At 36.3% G+C, this 19877-nt stretch overlaps 3 protein-coding genes across 9 annotated transcripts; 2 read left to right on the forward strand and 1 right to left on the reverse strand.

The window, feature by feature from the left end:
- Window positions 1–1636: 1636 nt before the first annotated feature.
- LOC113874773 lies at window positions 1637–7367 on the forward strand. Its single transcript, XM_027512987.1, has 10 exons — window positions 1637–1836; window positions 1925–1992; window positions 2064–2125; window positions 2235–2384; window positions 2784–2960; window positions 3328–3540; window positions 3753–5464; window positions 6012–6077; window positions 6177–6246; window positions 6687–7367. Exons 1-10 carry the CDS (start codon window positions 1637–1639, stop codon window positions 7365–7367), a joined length of 3399 nt encoding a protein of 1132 aa, XP_027368788.1.
- Window positions 7368–9942: 2575 nt separating this feature from the next.
- LOC113846408 (probable galactinol--sucrose galactosyltransferase 6) lies at window positions 9943–14479 on the forward strand. 6 transcript variants are annotated; one of them, XM_027474638.1, is made up of 3 exons: window positions 9943–10539; window positions 10638–10677; window positions 10752–14013. In XM_027474638.1, exon 3 carries the CDS (start codon window positions 10776–10778, stop codon window positions 13041–13043), a length of 2268 nt encoding a protein of 755 aa, XP_027330439.1. In that variant the 5' UTR covers window positions 9943–10539; window positions 10638–10677; window positions 10752–10775; the 3' UTR covers window positions 13044–14013. The 6 variants fall into 6 exon arrangements, 5 of the variants coding, with proteins under 5 accessions (XP_027330439.1, XP_027330442.1, XP_027330438.1 ...); XM_027474641.1 differs by having other exon boundaries at window positions 10165–10539; window positions 10765–13898; XR_003501678.1 differs by adding an exon at window positions 14469–14479 and having other exon boundaries at window positions 10165–13145.
- Window positions 13336–19344, reverse strand: LOC113846409. Of its 2 annotated transcripts, XM_027474642.1 has the most exons (8): window positions 19138–19328; window positions 17954–18041; window positions 17700–17826; window positions 17258–17371; window positions 15035–15233; window positions 14876–14921; window positions 14123–14198; window positions 13376–13806 (listed from the first exon to the last, which is right to left on the reverse strand). In XM_027474642.1, the coding sequence occupies exons 2-8, from the start codon at window positions 18008–18010 to the stop codon at window positions 13589–13591; spliced, it is 837 nt and encodes a 278-aa protein (XP_027330443.1). In that variant the 5' UTR covers window positions 18011–18041; window positions 19138–19328; the 3' UTR covers window positions 13376–13588. The 2 variants fall into 2 exon arrangements, with proteins under 2 accessions (XP_027330444.1, XP_027330443.1); XM_027474643.1 differs by lacking the exon at window positions 17258–17371 and having other exon boundaries at window positions 13336–13806; window positions 19138–19344.
- Window positions 19345–19877: the final 533 nt, after the last annotated feature.

The raw sequence follows: 19877 nt of genomic DNA on the forward strand, positions 1-19877 counted from the left end.
GCGTGAGCACATTATATAAACTATTTTATTTAATTTTTTGCACAATTGCATTTTTCCATAGCTTCGTGGTACAGGTCTCGAGCTTAATCTTCCTATATTTCATGCAATATTATTTGTTATTGTAAGTGAAAATTAAAGTGCTTCTCATACATTAATCTAGCATAGTATTAGACTTTGTTTGAGAGTATGGAGGAGAAAGAAAAAAAAGAATTTAAAGGGAGAAGGAGGGAAAGGAAAAGGAGAGTAAAAAAGGTAATTTTTTTTTTGTTTAGATATTTAATATTAAAAAGGGAGGCTGATAGAAGAAATTTAATTATATAAATAATTTTAAAATTAATATTTTAAAATTTTTAAAAAAATCATCACTTGAAAAATTAATATTTTTTTAAAAAAGTTAAAAAAATTATATTTGTGAAATACTCATTTCAATTTTTTTATAAGAAATAAAAGATTAAATCACCATGACTAAGAAAAGTAAATAAATTTTTATGTTTTTCATGAAAATGTATTTTATTCCAAAAATACCTATAATATTAAGTAGTGTAATTAATAATTTATATATTTAATAATACTAATAAAAGAAGTTATAAAAATAATTTAGTAATTAATGCACTTTAAATTTATCATTTATTTTTTATAATAAGAACTAAGAAAATATTTTATTTTATTTTTATAAAAATAACAAAAAGAAGTAATATGAAAGAATGAGAGAAAAAAAACTTCTATAATTCAAAAAAATAAACTTTTAAAGAGTTTTAAAAATTTGAAGTTTTTAGAAAAATTTTCAAAACCATCTATGCCTAGTTAAACAATTTTTAAATAAGATTAAATTCTTTCTAATCTCTCCCAACTCCTCTTACCTAGCCTTAGATTCTTATAACATTACAATATAAGGTTAATGGTGCTCATGCGTTATTAGTTTCGAAGGTAGAAGAAGGCTTAACATGATGACAAGGAGTCGTAGAAGTCAAACAAGGTAGAGAGGGTGGTCTCATGGTAGAGGTCGTTTTCCAACTCAACAACTAGAGAGTCCATCATTTCTAGATCAAAGACCAACCAAGATAACGTTGTTACACTTCATAATTTGAGGTACTCTCTGGTCATAAAATCTTACCCCTTTGAAGGTGAAGAAAAAGAAAAATAAAAGATGTGAAACGGTGTTTAAACTAAAAAGATAAAAGTGAAGAATAAACGAACAACAATTTTTTTAAGTGAAATTATATTAACACTGGGCTGTTTTTTATAAACATTTTTAATTCCATTAAAATTTAATATTTATTATTAGATATATAGGAAAAGTTTTAATAAAAATATATTGTATTTAATATAGTAGATGAGGATATAAAAGTAAAACTGACATAATATTCAGCGCATATCCAGTAAAAGGTTATTTTCAATGTATTTTTTTAAAAAAATCTGAAAATTGATTAAAAAAATGAATAGATTCTAAAACACTTTCTCAGTTTCTCCAGACCATTTTTTATTTTTCAGTAGGACCTTATTTTCGAAATAAATAAAAAGCTAAAGATAAAAGCACAAAACCAGGGTTTTGGCGCGAAAGATTAATCGAGGTGTCTTTCACCGGCGACGAAGCAATGTGAAGGGTTTTATCGTTCATAACTCTTTGCAAGAAAAGATGTCAGAAGAAATCCACGAAATCCATATTCTGATTTCTTCAGATGACAAGTTGAACAAGTGTTCGGGATACTCAAACCTCTTGCAATTTCAACAACATTCTTGTCTTCAACCCTCTTCGGTTCAATCCCTCGCTCACTCCTCCAAATCCATTATCTCTTTCATCCTTTCCGACATTTCCGATGACCACGACGAAGAAATGTGAGCATCGATCTTCACTCTCTCACGATTTTCACTTTTTTTCCCTGTAGAATTAGAATGTTCATTAATTTATTTAACTGCGTGTTAGAGTTGCACAAGCTTTGAAATGTTTGGGCTTCATGCTTTATCATCCCTCCGTTGTTTCCACGCTTCAAGGTATCTATCTGGTCTTGCCCCTGTATTCGACTTTGATTTTATGTTAAGCTGATTTTCTCTTGGTTTTGCAGTGGATGATGCTAATTTGGTATTGGGCACATTGGCCAAACTTATTACGACCACAAAATTGAAGGCTAGTGATGTTCTATTTACTCTCGATAAGTGTTTTTATTTGTTCTGGATAGTTTTTTTTTAGGTTGCATGTGCTATATTTACATTAACTTCCTTAATTTTTGTTGCAGTCTGCTTGTAATTTAGGGGTATGGTGTTTATCTGTTCAACAGTTAGGTTCATCATTTCTTGTTTCTCACTTTCATTCTTTATTACGGGTAATTGTCCACGCCCTAGATAATCCTATGGGTTCTCTGTCAACAACATTTGAAGCTACGCAGGTACAGTTCCCTTCCCTTAGAAACTTCGAAAGTGATTGCAAAAATTAAAGGAGCTTCATTCTTCTAGCCATTTTTTGGAAATGTTTCAGAGATTAGCTAATTGCCTCTTCGTTTTTAATTAATAGAATGTACTCGCTTACCAAGTTGACTAGATATATTTTTAAATACTAATACAGAGAAGATCAAGATCATTATTTTTGTAAGTCAGTATCACTGAACATATGTTTTCTCAGTTGTCACCATAACCTTGAAAGATATTAACAATGATAATGTTATACTAGCATCTCGTTCATTTTTAACTATATTGGTCGGACTCCTTGCGTATGTTTTCTTGGAATTCATCAATCTCTAGGCGTATAAATTTATTTTGATACTCATCTTATAACCTTTGGATGACAGGCTGTAATGAACTTGTGTGGTCAATTAAGCAAGCAAATGAGAGACTCGTCCCATATATGGGCTCCTCCAATATACAGGAGACTTCTCAACACAGATAAGAGGGAGAGGGATGCTTCAGAAAGGTGCCTGTTGAAGATTATTTCTACAGTAATTCCTCCTTCTCTGGATCTCTCCAAGGTACCAAGACCTTATGTGGATGTTCAATACAAAGAGATGACTCTGTTCTCTAGTGGCATTACATGATTTTATTATTATTTTAGCTGTAAGGCTATTGTTGTTACGTGCTTGTACAAATTATTCAAATTACAATAATTTGTCAAGGCAAGTTTGTAATGTTATGGGTATTTGTAATCCCTGCTACGTAAATTTTTTCTTGGTGGTGGACAGTTATCTAAATTAATTTTTTTGTGGCATAATAATTGGAGAACAAACCAAAGATGTATCATGTCCGTGGCATGTCCTATTTGATATGTAAGGTTCATGTAGCGATTTAGACACATGCTTATTGGTCTCATTGTCGTCATAGTTTTTTATTTTTCAATAGGTTCTCGTCAAAGATATGAAGATAAAGTTACTCAATGGGATGAAGGATTTGCTAGATAATGGTATGAAGATTCAAGCTATTCGAGCATGGGGATGGTTTGTCAGAATGCTTGGATCCCATGCTTTAAAGAATAGGCCTTCAGTTAATGATATGCTGAAAATTCCTGAGCGTACATTTACAGATCTTGACCCTCAAGTTCAAATTGCTACACTGGTACTATCTATGAGCAACTGCTTTATCTCATCCATGATTCACAAAGATAAGTTATGTCTGGGATGTAAAGCTTCTCAATATTTTAAGTGACATGGCGCACAGTGGCTTAAAGAAATTTGTTTGACATTTAAATACGTGCACAGGGCACTCACTAGTTGTTAACACCATTTACTCATTGCTACTTTTGTGACTTATTACTGTCATATGTGCAGGTTGCCTGGGAAGGTCTTGTTGATGCCCTTGTTCACTGTCCGATATTAGTTTCTGAGAAAAATACACGAGCTGTGGAGATTTCTCTCCAGAAACAACATTCATTAGGAAGGAACAATTGTGGCAATCAAGCAAATGGATTTTCCAAAAGCATAAAGCTCATAATGACTCCACTGATTGGTATCATGTCCAGTAAATGTGATACATCAGTTCACTTATCCTGCTTGAACACGTGGTGTTATTTGCTACATAAGCTTGATACCTCTATCAATGAACCGTCAATGACACAAATGGTTTTAGAGCCTATACTTAAAGCAATATTTCAGAATGGACCTGATAGCAAGAGCATCTGGTTATGGAACCTTGGCCTTGATCTGCTTCGTGATAGTATTTCACCGAAGTGTAGGGATGTCCTCTACCAATCAACTAGTCTGGTAAGCCACATAATCTCTGAAAATGGACCTTTATCTGGCAAATGTTCTTGGAAGCAACATGAAATTAGATGGATGCCGTGGGATATCAGTCAATTGGACTTCTATCTGAGTATGATCTTTTATGTCATCTGTCAGACATCTAGGCCAACTGTCACTTGTGATCATAGAAGTCATGTTTATGATACTGCCTTAAAGTTATTTATATATATTCTGAAAGGAGTCAAGCTGGACATGGAAAGTCCATCTACTAAATATGATGGAATTATGCAGTGCTTGAACTCATTACTAACATTCGTCAAGAAAGTATGTGAAGATTTATATTCAGATGTCTGTGAAAATGCTGAAGTGTATTGTACTTCCATTCAGTTTATAGATGCCATCACAAAGGAGTTAGGTCCTTCCATCTTGGGATCTCCTCTGTACAAGTTTCCTTTAGACCTAAAGCACATTGATGAAATGCAATCAATTGATCATGATAAACATCTAAAATTTCCGACTGTCAGTTGTATTTCTTATATGGATAAGGTTTCTCCATTGATTTATTTGATAGCTCTGTACTTCCAAATGATGGCTAAGTTAACAACAAAATCCCTTCACTCAGACTGCATTTCACAAAGGATGTGTGAATATTTTAAATTTATATTTTCTTCAAGTGATCCCCTGAAAAATCTGCTCACCTGTATTGGCTTCTTGTACAGACACGTACAACCTATTTACTTAAATATATGGATAACGGTAACTCAAGGTCTGGATTACTGTGTGTCTGATGCAAACTGCAAGTCTCTTCAGGAAGCCTTGTCTGATAGGACTGTGTTTTCTTCCATATGCCATCTTTTAATTTACCCCATTGTTGCACATTCCGAAGTTCCAAAATTTACCTTGTCAAATGCTACTGCCTCTTTCGAGAAAATTTCTGCGTCACCTGAAAGAAACCCGAGGTTTGAACTGGTTATTCAAATGTGGAAATCACTTTACGGATCTCTTAGTGCTTCAGGCTTTGGATGTTCAGCAGCCACCAATTTATCTGGGGATCTGTGCATGTTGTTAATCAGGTGCCTTGATGAAAATGCTGGCATGGTTGAGAGGGGCACTGATTTTGAGTTAACATGCAAAGATATGGATATTAGCCTCCTTCATTTATCTGGCAATTTCTTGATATGCATTCTAGAACAGATTTGGACTTCTGAAGGAGTTTCTGAAACAGACAGAAGTAAATCTGGTCGTGATAGCAAAATATTATGCAATAAAACTATAAAGAACTGCTTGAAATTTGTTGTCAAGTAAGTTTGACATGTATTGTAAGTATAGAATATGCCTCTTCAGTTGTTTATTTAATACCTGATCTCTCTGTCTTTTTTCTCTGACTGTGTGGGTATCTGTTTCATATCCTTGGATAAAATAAAACTGAATGGCAGGAGAGATGCCTCTTCATCATGGATAAAGGGTTTGAATAGCCTGATAACAATGAAATTTCTCTCATCCTGTGTCAAGTTGGAGATGTAAAAAAGCAATGCCATTGACATTTCAAGATGCTTTTCTATTCTTTTGTGTTATAGCTTTATAAATTGTCAGTATCTATTATATTTTCTATGGTTAAGCTATTGAAATATTGAGATTATGATCACAACTTATTCAAGTATATGACTGCCTGATATGTGTTTTGCTGTTGTACTTAGTCACTATGAGTATCATTTTGATTATAATACGACCTTTTTGAGTATCACCTAAAGTACTCTAATAGCTGCTATGGGTATATCAATCATTTACAAAGCAAAGGGACGCATATATTTAGTTGCTACTGATCACTTTTTGTGCGGCATTTCTCAGGTATATGAATTTGTTGAGGATAAAGATGGTTAGAGACCCACTCCCTGGTTTTGTTGGGACTTCAAGGTCAGTCAATATAAGCTGTCTCTTCCTGCAATGCATGCTGGATCAGTTGGTTGGTCAATAAGTAACTCTGTTTGACTCTAACTTTATCCTAAATAACAGGCTATATTCTGCACTGGCATGCTTTATTAGTTGCCTTTACTGGAAGCAAGATATTCTTCTTTTATTGGAGGTTTGTTTCCCCATTCCTACTTCACAGTTCATTAAAGTAGCCTCTACGAATCATTTATACTTATATGCTGGAACTTGGAATTTGCAAAGGTGAAGGAGCACTTCACTGCTTCTTCTAATTAGTCCCTGGTAGAGGACTCAATTATGAATTGGCTAGAAAAACAGGAGATACCAATGAGGATCATATATTAGGCAGTACGTACTCCACAACAATGTTTTTGTCAATTTTAAAGAATAAAAGAGTCTTCTTGTCACTTTCTTTTGGCCTTTTCATCCAAGTGAGACTGTACAAAATGATATATTAGACTTCCTCCATTGCATTTATTTATTGGTTTCGGGGGGGGGGGGGGGAGGATGGATTTAATTTGCAGAGAACCTCCTTTACTTGAATTTTTTCATTACGTTAAACGAGTGTGTAATCATCCATATACTTGATTGCAGATTGTTTCCTGTCCACTGCTTCAGTGGTTCTCAAATATGGGAATGCAGCATGAAAGAACAGACGACAAACTCCAACTTTTGTGGATTGAAATTCTTAGCTGCTTAAGAAGAAGTCAACCTCCAATAAACTTTGGTTCAGCTTTACTCAAACTTCATGGACCTTTGTTTGAAAAAACTCTTGATCACCCATGTCCTTCCATTTCAGAACCTACCATCAACTTTTGGAATTCTACATTTGGTCAACAAATTATTTTGGATTTCCCTTCGAGTCTGCTGTGTGTCCTGGACAAGCTATCTAGAAATGGAAGATTAAAACTCCAGATGAGAAGCCTACCACCTCTTCAAAAATGTCATTCTCATGATGAAGTCACAGATGCTCTGCAGGGATACAGGGTCTCTGCAAAACATAACAGGACTTCTAAGAGGGTGGAACTGGTGTTGGATGCCCAAAGAGAGGTGTCTCCTTTATGTTTCAAAAAGAAGAGGTTAGAACTTACCGAGCATCAGAAGGAAGTCCGGCGAGCACAACAAGGAAGGGAAAGTGATACTGGAGGACATGGCCCGGGAATCAGAACTTACACTAATGCGGACTTTTCACAAGGGCTTGGTGATTCGCAAGAAAGCCAGGAAGAGATACGAGATTCTGAAGCTATATTGCAGATGTTGATGAAAACTATTTGACTCGCTTTTAGTGCTGTTATTAATGGTACTACATTTGTTAATAGCAAAAGATTAGCACAAGTCAGTTTATAGTTAATCTAGTTGGTGTTTGGCCCCCAATTCATAGTATTGATCTATATGACAGAAAGGAGCTTTTTCACCTGTAGCTAACTTGTATCGTAATTGTAATTATAAATACATAGACTAACGTAATTACTTAATGCCCGTTGACATGTCTGTCTCCTTAGTGGCTGTCCACCGATGAGTTGCCATCATTTTCAAGGTTGCCTTAAACGAGTAGTAAATTGGAGGAGCGGTGTAAAATCACCAATCCATATTTTTGATAATCCCTGGATTCTAGACTCATCCACAATTCCACACGCATCATTTTCAAAGCTAATCAAGTCTTAAGTGAACAGTTTGGAGCACGGTACGAAAAAATCACCAATCCATGTTCCGTCCACAATCAGGGCTCTAGACTCATTCAAATTCGCACATTTTCTTCCTTTTTGTAGTCTTGCTGCCATGCTTCTACGCTTTTCAGTATATGACAATTTATTGCTAAAATCATAAATAAGAGGAATTTAATTTAAGGTAATTTATTTATACCTTTTTAAGAAAGTTAACTTTATTTTACGAAAATTTAATGAATTTAATCTTCAATCTTCTTACTTCCTCTCCTTTGTAAAGTTTATTATGAATCTCTTCTTGAAAAAATAAAATAAAAATACACAAGCATCGTAATCTAATCCCAGCGCCAAAGTCAAGTCTAGGTCCGAAAGAGCGAAGCATGTGATTTCTGGAAACTTTTTATTTCAATGATAGAAACATATTTCCCAAGGCACGCGACTTCTTATGGATAACTTAGCCATCATTTGATCAATTATCACGATTTATAAAATATAATATTTATAGTGTTTGAATAGTACTTTTTATTTTCATGCTATTCATAAGCCGGACCTCGCTGGCTGCCAGTGACGAATGGTTTATTTATGTCAGCGTCTTGATGGATCGAGATCTCCCCTGTTTTGGTGCGAACATGATTTTCATGTCGTGTATTTTTACATTTTCACTTAAGCTATGATATATAGATTCAAATTCTCTTATTTTTTGGTACTAACATAATTTTTATGTTACTGTATTTTTGTTTAAACAAATTTTTTTTCATTTAAACAAAAATATAAAAGTACAAAATATAAGGATCATGCAACAGAAAAGGATTTATATGCATTTTATATTCCATTGCACGGATTTTATACGTAATTTTTTTTGAATTAGATATCGTTAAAAACTATGAAGAGTTTATGATAATAATTTTATATTTTTCAGTTTATTTTAATAAATTATTGAATATAACATTAAAAAATTATTTTAAAAGATATTATTATTATATGTACGGTATATATTATTGTGTAAAAAAATATCAAATAAGTATTTTTTTTGTAAATAAATAAGCATTTAATTATGATTTTGTAATTGCACCCTTATTCACTATTAAACATGTGAATCAAACTTATGTTAAATTGTTTCAACTTAAGACTGCATCCTTAGGTTATGTATGATATTTTAAAATTATTATAGTTCATGTATTTAGAAAGTAAAAAAGAATTAAAATATTACATAATTTTAATGAGATAATTTTTATGTTAAATAAATAAATTTTAAATGACTTGATTTTAGAAAAAAAATTAAAAATTTATTTATTATGCAATTTTTTTGTATTTTAATTATTATTTTATTTTTGAAATTCTTGCTGATTTATGTTAAAAAGTTACTAAAAAATATTAAAAAATTTAAACAATGACAGAATAATTATTTTGTGTGCGGCCGGTGCAGAGTGTTTGGACGTTACATTTTGTTTTTGTGCTATCTTGTTGCTAGTGACGAGGGATACATATGTGTGTGTATAAGTTGCAAAAAATTATTTAAAATGTAAACAATGACACTAACGATATTGTGTGCGGCCTGTGTACAGATTTTGAAGCTAATTTTTGATATGGCAGAGAACAGGGAATGAATACATTGCATCTCACATTAAATCGGATTGCTGAGGCAGAAATATCTGCAGATTGCTTGAACATACTTTGATCATCAGGACTGAAAATCTTATCCTTTCTGGAGGATGACCCGACATGCGTGAATCATTGATTTCAATAATTGAGCTAAATATATTCATAACCAGATTGAAAACCCCCACTTCTAACAGCAAATGATAATTAAAATTAATAGAATCCATGTGCCACGTCCCTAAAAGAGGACCACTCAGTCTCGAAGTGTACCCGTATTCAGTATCCACCCACAATCCAGTTGGCCAAGTGGATGGATGGACCACCCCAGTCTTCTCCTGTCATTCCCAAGATATTTCCTAATTGTGTTCTGCCAAAACACGCTAGCTAGCTCCAACTCACTTCGCTAAACCCTCAAAATACCCTTTCTATACCAATATTAATATCTCATTTCAGCGGCATTCGTGGCATCCCCTAATTAATAATTATAGTCAATGGGCCCAATCCCCAATTATTACTCCCAAATTTCAACGAGCCTGGGAATTATTTGGGAACTTATGTATAAATTAAACTTCATTAGCTTGATTACCACGACAAGACAATCCGATCCTAACAATGCGTATACATACTGATTACTTAACCCACACATTAACACTAGCATCCCAAGCCAAAGTAACGCGGTTGTGTATTTGAGCTTCGCAAGCCTATACTTAATACTCTACGGTTCTACTTCTACGTAAGCAACAGAGAAAGACCTAAAAACAAAAACACTTTTTTTTTTTGGTAAAGTGCACAGGTGTCCAAAACGCCGAATCTGATAGAAGGTCCGTGAAACGACGTGTGGTAACACGTTTTGCATAGGGGATTTATTTTCTCATGTTGTAAAGTGGGTGGGGGCAAGAAAGTGGAATTGCATGGGCGTGGATCCGACGTGGAGACCCCATCCAACGTCAAAAGAAGAAGGGGTTGAAGCAGCAACAAATATTTAATAAATCGTAAACAGACAATGGCGTTTGTTGTTTTGACAAGAAAGGGAAGAGGCCTAAGGAGGAACATGTTAACCAATCTATGCTATTCCTCTCCTTCATCTCTTCCTATAAATACCAAACCCCTATTTCTTACCCCACCCTCACACACTTTCCATTCAACAACAATATTATCCAATAGGAACCACCTCTCAATTTCTGGTACACATTCATCATCTTATATTATCCATCTTTTCTTGTCGTTACTTTATTTCGCTGACGGCAATCCGTTCTTTTTATGCATGTTTTCGAATCTGTAGACATTTTTCGAATCGAGCGTTTCCGCCGCTCTCATTCAAGGTAACAATAAACATAAATACCTGAATCCGATTTCATTTTCAAAATAGGATTTGGTTTGATTTCACTAACCGCAGAGAAGGAGCGTAGAGGCAGAAGAAATGACGATAAAACCTGCGGTTCGGGTTTCGGAGGGGAAACTTGTGGTGAAGGATCGGACGATTCTGACAGGGATACCGGAGAACGTGGTGGAGACGTCGGCGACAGCTAGTGGGCCGGTGGAGGGAGTGTTTCTGGGAGCGGCGCTGGAGAAGGAAGATAGCAGACACGTGGTTTCCTTGGGAACTTTAAGAGAGGTGCGATTCATGGCGTGCTTCCGATTCAAGCTGTGGTGGATGGCCCAGAAGATGGGAGATAGAGGTAGGGACATTCCTTTGGAAACGCAATTCTTATTGGTTGAAACCAAAGATGGGTCCCACCTTGACACTTCCAACAACCAGATCGTGTATACCGTTTTTCTCCCTCTCGTCGAAGGCTCCTTCAGAGCCTGCCTTCAGGGGAACACCGACGATCACCTTCAGCTCTGCCTCGAGAGCGGCGACGCTGACACCAAAGCCTCCTCGTTCACTCACTCACTCTTCATCAGCGCCGGCACCGATCCCTTCGCCACCATCCACCACGCCTTCCTCGCCGTCAGGAATCACCTCAACACCTTCCGGTTGCGCCACGAGAAGAAACTTCCCGGCATCGTGGATTTCTTCGGGTGGTGCACGTGGGACGCGTTCTACCAGGAGGTCACTCAGGAAGGAGTGGAGGCCGGAATCAACTCCCTCGCCGGCGGCAGAACGCCGCCCAAATTCGTCATCATCGACGACGGTTGGCAGTCCGTGGGCAAAGACGACAAAGAAAACTCAGATTCAAACTCAAACTCGAATTCGTTGATGAGGCTGACGGGGATAAAAGAGAACGCGAAATTTCAAAGCAAGGAGGAACCACAATTGGGGATAAAGAGCGTGGTGGACACGGCGAAGCAGAAGCACGGGGTCAAGTACGTGTACGTGTGGCACGCCATCACAGGTTACTGGGGCGGAGTTCGACCCGGTGTGAAGGAAATGGAGGAATACGGTTCGGTTATGAAGTACCCAAGTGTATCGAGGGGAGTGGTGGAGAACGAGCCCACGTGGAAAAGCGATGCCATGGCGGTTGAGGGCTTGGGCCTCGTGAATCCCAAAAAGGTATTCACCTTCTACGACCAGTTGCACAGTTATTTGGCGTCGGCGGGCGTAGACGGCGTTAAGGTGGACGTGCAGTGCATATTGGAGACTCTTGGGGCGGGCCTAGGTGGGAGGGTGGAACTCACGCGACAGTACCATCACGCCCTCGACGCCTCCATTTCTAGAAACTTCCCCGACAACGGCTGCATCGCCTGCATGAGCCACAATACGGATGCGCTCTACTGTTCCAAGCAAACGGCCGTCGTTAGGGCTTCTGATGACTTTTACCCGCGCGATCCCGTGTCTCACACCATCCACATTGCCTCTGTGGCGTACAATAGCATCTTCCTTGGGGAGATCATGCTTCCGGATTGGGACATGTTCCACTCGCTTCACCCCGCCGCGGAGTACCACGCTTCTGCTAGGGCCATCAGCGGTGGGCCCCTCTACGTCAGCGACGCTCCCGGGAAGCACGACTTTCAAGTACTCAAGAAGATGGTGTTACCGGATGGGTCCGTGCTGCGGGCCCGTTTGCCTGGGAGGCCCACCAAGGACTGCTTGTTCACGGACCCGGCCCGCGACGGTGTGAGCCTACTGAAGATATGGAATATGAACAGGTACGGTGGAGTCCTGGGAGTGTATAACTGCCAGGGTGCCGCGTGGAGCGCCACCGAGAGGAAGAACGCGTTTCACCAAACGGATTCGGCTCCCATCACGGGGTACGTGAGGGGCCAAGATGTCCACCTCATCTCGGAGGCCGTCGTGGATGACGGCGGTTGGAACGGTGACTGCGCCCTCTACGGCCACCACTCCGCCCAGTTGGTGGTTCTTCCCCACAATGCGGCTCTGCCCGTGTCCCTCAAGGTGCTGGAGCACGAGGTTTTCGCGGTTGCGCCCGTCAGGGTTCTGGCTCCTGGATACGGGTTTGCTCCTCTCGGGCTTGTGAACATGTTCAATGCCGGTGGGGCCATGGAGGGGTTGGTGTACGAGGTGAACGAAAAGGATGATGAGTTGGTTGGCGTGGTTCGTTTGGAGATGAAAGGGTGCGGCAGGTTTGGGGCTTATTCATCGGCCCGGCCCACCAGGTGCATGCTCGGAACTGACGCTGTAGATTTTGAGTATGACGCTGATTCCGGGCTGCTGAGTTTCCTCATAGATCATTTGCCCCGAGAGGGAGACAAGGTTCACACGATTGAGATTGAGCTACGGCGATGAGTTAGTTAGTTAGTTATTTTTATTTTTTTAAAAAGCAGCTCATATAATTTATGACAGAGAGGAAGGGGAAATTGGCATTCCTTGGATGCTGGGCTGGACTTGGTATACAGTGAGAACAGGAGATCTAGTTTTCAACAGTTGCCCTCTTTGATTATTGTCCCACTTTAATGTTTACGAGACATTTTTCAAATGCTTAACATGTGCCAAAAACAATTTATTTCCTTGTTTTTCTTATAAATTTAACAAATATTTCCCTCGTAAAAGGTCATGAAGCCAAAAACTACTCATGATAATAAGTTAAAATATAATTAAAATATCACAATTGTTTGAAACATTAGCAAACGAAAAGGAGATTATGGATTAAAATGGAATATAATACGTTCTATCATGTTATTTTCCATTTTATCGTATTTCAACAATCCAAATAGTAATGACAACTGAAAAGAAGTTCGCCTCTGATATTCTCATGTATACATACACAAACAGGGCTAATAATAATGAATTCCCCCATACATAACAAGTAACCAGATTCCAGATGTTCGTCTTCAGTCTTGGTTAGAGACTCCATCATCCTGATGCTGCTCTAGAAGTAAACGCTCCAGCTCCTGTTCATATCCTTCATCCTCCCCCAATCCTGTTTGTCTATAAAATGTTTGTTTCTGGACAACCCAGTCATCAGCAATCTTCTCCACGACGTCTCCTATCAGTTCCTTATCTTGTGATATGTGCTTTATGTTTTGGACGTCTACAATTTTGCTTGCCTCTTTAAGGAGAAAACAAGACGAATAGAATTAGATAATGACAGCACCAAGAGTTAGGCAAATTGCCACAGCCAGACAAAAAAACATCCCAAACAGCCCCCCAAAAATTATTCAAGATTCAAAAAGTGGACAAAATATTGTCATTCTTTTTTTTTAATGAAACAATACAATCTATCGTCATAGTGGCGGTGGCGGCCTTTCAGGACGACAGGAGAAAAAGAAAAAAGCTTGGCTTCACATCAAGCAATCACTTAAAAAATAAGCCCATGCAGTAGGCACCTTCTGATGTAAAAGTAAAATAGGAAACGAATAAAACACCTTGAATAGCTACATTCTTGGCCTTAGCATATTCAGATGACTTTTTCTTCAGTAAGTCCAGGCTAACTTCCAAGCCCTGGCATGTGGAAAGGAGAAAGAAAGTTAGTTCAATGCAATGAGATCACAAACTAATGAAAAAACAATATATATTCCATACTAGGAGATTATGTCTCATCATAGATACATTAGTCTCCGAAATCAAATTCTACCCAGATACAGATGAAAGCAAGGATTGAGTCACATTTCATGCACAAGTCTTGTTTACAAATTATGGTCAACTGTCTTATGAATATAATCTCATTGTGTAGGAATAAAGGTGCGGAAGAAATAAGGAAGTTATTATCAGATATATGCAGATGAAAACCATATATCTCCACAGAAGTTAAATGGACCATGGACCTTATGGCCATTCCCTCAAATTTCAAATATGGCTAATTAGAAACATAAAATTGAGTAACAGGTAAGATCTTTTTAAAAAATCTTTTACATACTTCTATTTTAATGCCGGAAGCATCAGCTCAAAATTGGAGCTATTAGTTGGTTCAGAAGGCTTCTTGTATTTTACACAACAGCATTTCATTTGTAAATACCATCAGACCTTGTACATGCCTCCATGCCACATGACACGCTAGACGAAGAAGATTAATAATTTAATACAAGTTTAACATAAATTTATTGTTGAGAAATCTAATGGCAAATCAACGTATTAAAAAAATTAAATCATTTTACAATTAACAAAATATTAAGACTTACAAGGTCCATGTGGACATAGTTGTCGATTGAAGTGCTATCAAATAACCTGTCATCCTCATTGAATAGGTGAAAACAATAAGTTGGTAAGCTAATTACGTTATCAAAGTATCATGACAAGGAGAAAAGAATCTTGGATATAGGTGTAATGTGGTGATTTACTTTTCATATGCAACTTGAATGCGAGCATTCTGTAATTGTTGGAGTTGTTTTACTGTCTCCGTAACAGAACCTTCAGTCAAGTCGACAGCGCCAAAAAGGAACGTGTTTCTTTCCAGCATTTTTTTTACTAAAGCAGGTACCACTTTAATATTGTTTGCTTTTGCATCTACGACAAGGATTCTAAGTTTCTTTAATTCTCCTGTACATGGACATAAATTTAGGTTTTTACTATGAATCGTGACAAATGAGAAGGGAAAAATGAAGCATCAAAGCTGAGACAATGCACAACATACTAAAAATAAAGAATGAATATATTGAAATAGAGACACTGCACAACATATTAATAAAGACAGCTTTCTTCTGTCATACACATAGTTGTCAATCCCGAATAGCTGCGTGAAGTGGCTGACCTCAAAAACACTATAGCAGGATGCCCACTATCCTAAAGTTCTAACCTAATATAAAATTAATATCCAAACAGAGAGAAATAAAAAACAGAGAAAGAAATAAGAAAAGAGAGAAATGCTCAATCATTAGAAAATGTGCAAATTCGTCAAATGTTTTATCAAAGATGAAGAAAATGACTGGAAATGTTTGGATCACATCAGAAGCTTTGCCTAAGTTGAAGAAGACAACCGGAGATGAAGATGACTGGAAAACGTTTAAGTCACGTCAGAAACTTTGCTCGAGATGAAGAAAATAATTGGAGAACGACTCTGTCACTTCAGAAACCTCGTCAAAGTTGGAGAAGGACATTGGAAGCAAGAAAATGTTGCAGAGAAAGAAGATTGAGAAGAACAAACCAAAGAGAACTGAGGAGAATTGAGAAATGAAAATGAAAACTTAGGGCTTGATCGGAAGAAGAAGATATCAAAAATATAAAAGGGAGCAAAATACCAAGATTACTCCTATTTAAAGATGTCCAACATTAAGAAAAGAAGGGCAAAGTCGGGTTTTGGCCAGAGATGAAATAGCGGCCGCTGTGGCTGCGATTCTCCCGCAATTTAGCTGCTATTTGTGGCGCGATGGCCACTCCACTGAAATGCGACGCTACAAGCTCCCTATAGTGGCAACTTGCCGCTCCGTTTCTCCGTGATAATGGCCACTATTGACTACTATGGTCATACATTGCAGGAGATTTTGTTTCCCTAAAGGTTTCCTCTGCTTTGCGATTTCGTTCGACTTCACACAACCCTGTTTTGATCTGGTGATTGTGCTCTGTTCCAGCAACCTCATTTTGCTCTAGTGACTCTACTGTGCTCTGGCAACCTTGTCTACTCTAGCATGTTCATTTTGTTAGTGATGTTCCTAATATGGACAATTTAGACGATAAAGGAGATAATGAACCAAATGAAGATGAATTTGATTCTGACATTAAAATATTTTAGATATGATAAAATAGATTTCTAAAGTATGGACTTTGATTCAAATCATGTGTTTGATTTGGGTATTTAAATTTCTTTAATGTAAGTTTGATCTTAAGATTCATCCTTTAAAGTTTGTACTTTGAAAGAATTTTGTATGTAGTTTAGATTATATCTTATGTCTTTATTTTCTTCTTATTTATACTATTTCATTTGCATACATACATTTTTGTAGAATCTTATGATCTGTGTTATAATCCTACGAGTTATGATCTTTGATTTTCTCTTCGATCGTATGTAGAATCTCAATTTTGACTACCATGCTAATAACCACAATGGAGACATTTACCAATAAATAATTTGATCAAACACCAGATTTATAAAGCTTTAGCACATGCCGAACATGTCTATGCCTTTGACAAGGTCAAAAAAATTGGGTCTGTCATTAATGCACAACATTGTTGAGGTATTAATGCTCTAAGTTGGAAAGACTAGATTCTGTATAATGGGGGATGTTCCCCTTTGGAGGGGATGCACGAGAAAAGCATGTTTATGATATTCTACCATCCTAACTACAAAAAGTAGACTAAACACATGGAAGCAGACTTATGTTCATTCTATGACATATTATAATTGTGAGTACTGAATCACAAACACAAAGATACCGGTTTGGGTCTAGAAGGCTTACTAAAACAAATAAGCACAAAGCCAAAGTTAAAGCAATTATGAATAAATAAAAAATCTCACTCCTCCACACACATCACTAACTGTCTGTACAATGTAAGAGCAACAATAAAAAAAATAAAATAACCTTAATTAAACATAGTTTTTTTTTTTTTCAAGTGGAAAATTATCATACCAAGGGATAGATAGACCTTAAAAGGGGGTTTAAATGGTTGAGTCTCATAAAGACAGTAGAGGCAATAAAGGCCACCTAATCTGTGTGATAGAGATGCAGTACCAACCATGTAACCTGCATAGGAAAGAACATAAAGGAGTTTCTATACTGAAATGAAGCTATATAGTCTAATAAAATAAAACTTATACGCTTAAAATTGACATATTACTCATAATCCTTAGATAATAGTAAACTTTCACAAATATATTACAAATTTAATTTCTGTTTGGTTCACCACCTTTTATTTTTGGAAATTTTTTCCAGCATATAATAAACCATTCAACATGCAAATCACCCAGAAAGATCCTAAACTCAAGTACTCAACCGACTAGCTTCCATTTACCAATTATAGATATAAAAAAGGTGAGTAACAATCACAGCTGCCATACCAGCTAGACATTACCTATACAATGACCATACAGTGATTGCATAAAAAAGGCCAGGTTGCTAGATGGATAAGCTTCATAAATGTAGGAGAACTTCTTAGAAAGCCATACTCTTTTCATATCAGCCAAAGTTGTTGACTCGTCCTGTCACTCACCAAAATTGAACAGTAAATATTGATTGTTAACAACAAAACCATGGGAAAAAAGCACCCTGAATTTACCAAAGAAAAAAGAATAAAGTAAAAGCATTGGTCAATAAAGTTAATAATACCTGAGTGAATTCACCAATAAGTTCATCAATGTCCTGCTTGAAATAATCGACGTTCATGTTTAATAACCCTAGTTTGCAACTGAAAAATCTGCACCAGCAAGTTGTCAAAAAGATTGAAATTCGTTGTGCATCATTAAAAGATAAAAGTTAGTTAGTTGCTGCTTTTTACATGTATCATGATGATCAAAGATCAAAACACAGAGCAATGTCCAAAAGAAAAAGATAAAAGTTCACGAGACCAGAAAATTAGAAACTTAGAATCAGCACACTCTGTAACATCAATTGACTGTACCTTGAAATTCTTAAAACAATCTTGCAAAGTGCTTGGGACATCAAACAAAAGGCATGAAGGGAGAAGATCATAAGTTCAAATGCACTCCATCCTAAAAGACACTCTTCTAAAGAAATATTCAGCTAGAAAATGAGACGTGTTCTGAGTTTGAAACCAATTCAGTCACTATCAATGCCATTCACCATTTAGCATTCAATTTTACAATCCAAGCATTACAATAAATCAAGCTTTTGCTAGATATTCTACATTTGAGATGCCTTTTTTAGCCACCTAGTCAAATTTTTTTTTTTTTTTTTTGGGGGGGGGGGGGGGGGGGGGCACATGTGGTCTAACAAGGTATTCTTGGACCTGCCATCCATGGTGTATCACACGGGTCACCGTTGAAACACACATACAAAAGAGAACTGTGCAGAAAAGAGCACCGTAATTTATATCCATCGTTCTCGAACAAGTATTTTTTTTGCAGGATTTTACAGGCTCTATCGTAGAGCATGCCGAGAATATACAAACAACTTCACAAGAACATTAAGCAACACCAGGCATGAACACTTAAGGCTTACTTACACAGCACACAAACACAATGACCATCAAAGAATAATCCGAGGAGAGCAGAGACCCAATTAAATCATTACACATCAACCATTAAAATTTTGCTTTCTGATTTTTAGAAGCATAACAGAAATAGCGAACTGATTTAAAATATTCCATATCAAAGCACCCAGAAAACTGGATTTGTAAACGAGAAAGAGCGAGAATTAATGTCACCACAGATGAAATATTTGAATCAGCAGAAATTGAAGCAAAGATTAGGGCTCATGGTTGAGAAGAGTGGTGAGAGTAATGGAATATGGATTATATTGGAAGCGAAGAGAGCGTTACAAAGGCATGGTACCTGATATGGTTCAACTGCACTTGAAACTCTTCATCTCCAAGAGAGAGATAACAGCAACAACAATGTACAAAGGGGTTCCAATGCGTGCTGCGGAAAATGGATATTCGAACGTCCTCCCTGCTTCTCGTTTCTTGTTGGGGTCTCACTGGAGAAGAGAGTGAAAGGATTTAGGTTATTTTTTATTTTAATCTATTGTTAACTTGTGTCCAGGAAAGAATATTAAGAGTATCTGATATTAAATATACAAAAATATTTGAAAAAGAGAATAATTATTAACAATTATTAATTTTTATTTTTATTTGATTTTAAACGATTACTAATAATCAATTTTTAATTTTCCAACAATTTTTTTTATTCTTTTATAACTTTAATGTAATGACTTTTTAAAAAAAATATTATTTATGGTTAAATCTACTTCTAAAAGTTAAATTAAAAAAACTAATTTAATATTTCAAAATTTATCTAATACATACAATATCATACATAATAAAAACGCACATGTAATGTATTTTCATAAAAATTATAGCAGTTAATAATATCAATGATTTAAGATAAAATAAATAATTTGATTTTTAATAAATAAAAATATCATACATAAGTTCTTCTTATGTATAATATTACATGAGTTAAAAAAATATTGTTTTAAAATTATAAAAAAATTTAATATATATTATAATAATTTGAAATTTTAATAAAATATATTTAATGTTATTAATTTATGTAATTGAACATATTTAAAA

Source organism: Abrus precatorius, unplaced genomic scaffold (assembly GCF_003935025.1).
Source record: "Abrus precatorius isolate BTA unplaced genomic scaffold, Abrus_2018 Scaffold8, whole genome shotgun sequence".
In the NCBI taxonomy this organism is placed as follows: Eukaryota; Viridiplantae; Streptophyta; class Magnoliopsida; order Fabales; family Fabaceae; genus Abrus; species Abrus precatorius.

Coding starts and splice junctions, on each gene's coding strand:
- LOC113846409 (XM_027474642.1), bottom strand. CDS start 18,010: ATGAACGTCGATTATTTCAAGCAGGACATTGATGAACTTATTGGTGAA. Junction 17,827..17,953: donor TTATTGGTGAATTCACTCAG/GTATTATTAACT, acceptor GGTGAGTGACAG/GACGAGTCAACAACTTTGGC. Junction 17,372..17,699: donor ACTGTATGGTCATTGTATAG/GTAATGTCTAGC, acceptor TTTCCTATGCAG/GTTACATGGTTGGTACTGCA.
- LOC113846408 (XM_027474637.1), top strand. CDS start 10,616: ATGCATGTTTTCGAATCTGTAGACATTTTTCGAATCGAGCGTTTCCGC. Junction 10,678..10,756: donor TTCCGCCGCTCTCATTCAAG/GTAACAATAAAC, acceptor ACCGCAGAGAAG/GAGCGTAGAGGCAGAAGAAA.
- LOC113874773 (XM_027512987.1), top strand. CDS start 1,637: ATGTCAGAAGAAATCCACGAAATCCATATTCTGATTTCTTCAGATGAC. Junction 1,993..2,063: donor CGTTGTTTCCACGCTTCAAG/GTATCTATCTGG, acceptor TTGGTTTTGCAG/TGGATGATGCTAATTTGGTA. Junction 6,247..6,686: donor ATATTCTTCTTTTATTGGAG/GTTTGTTTCCCC, acceptor ACTTGATTGCAG/ATTGTTTCCTGTCCACTGCT.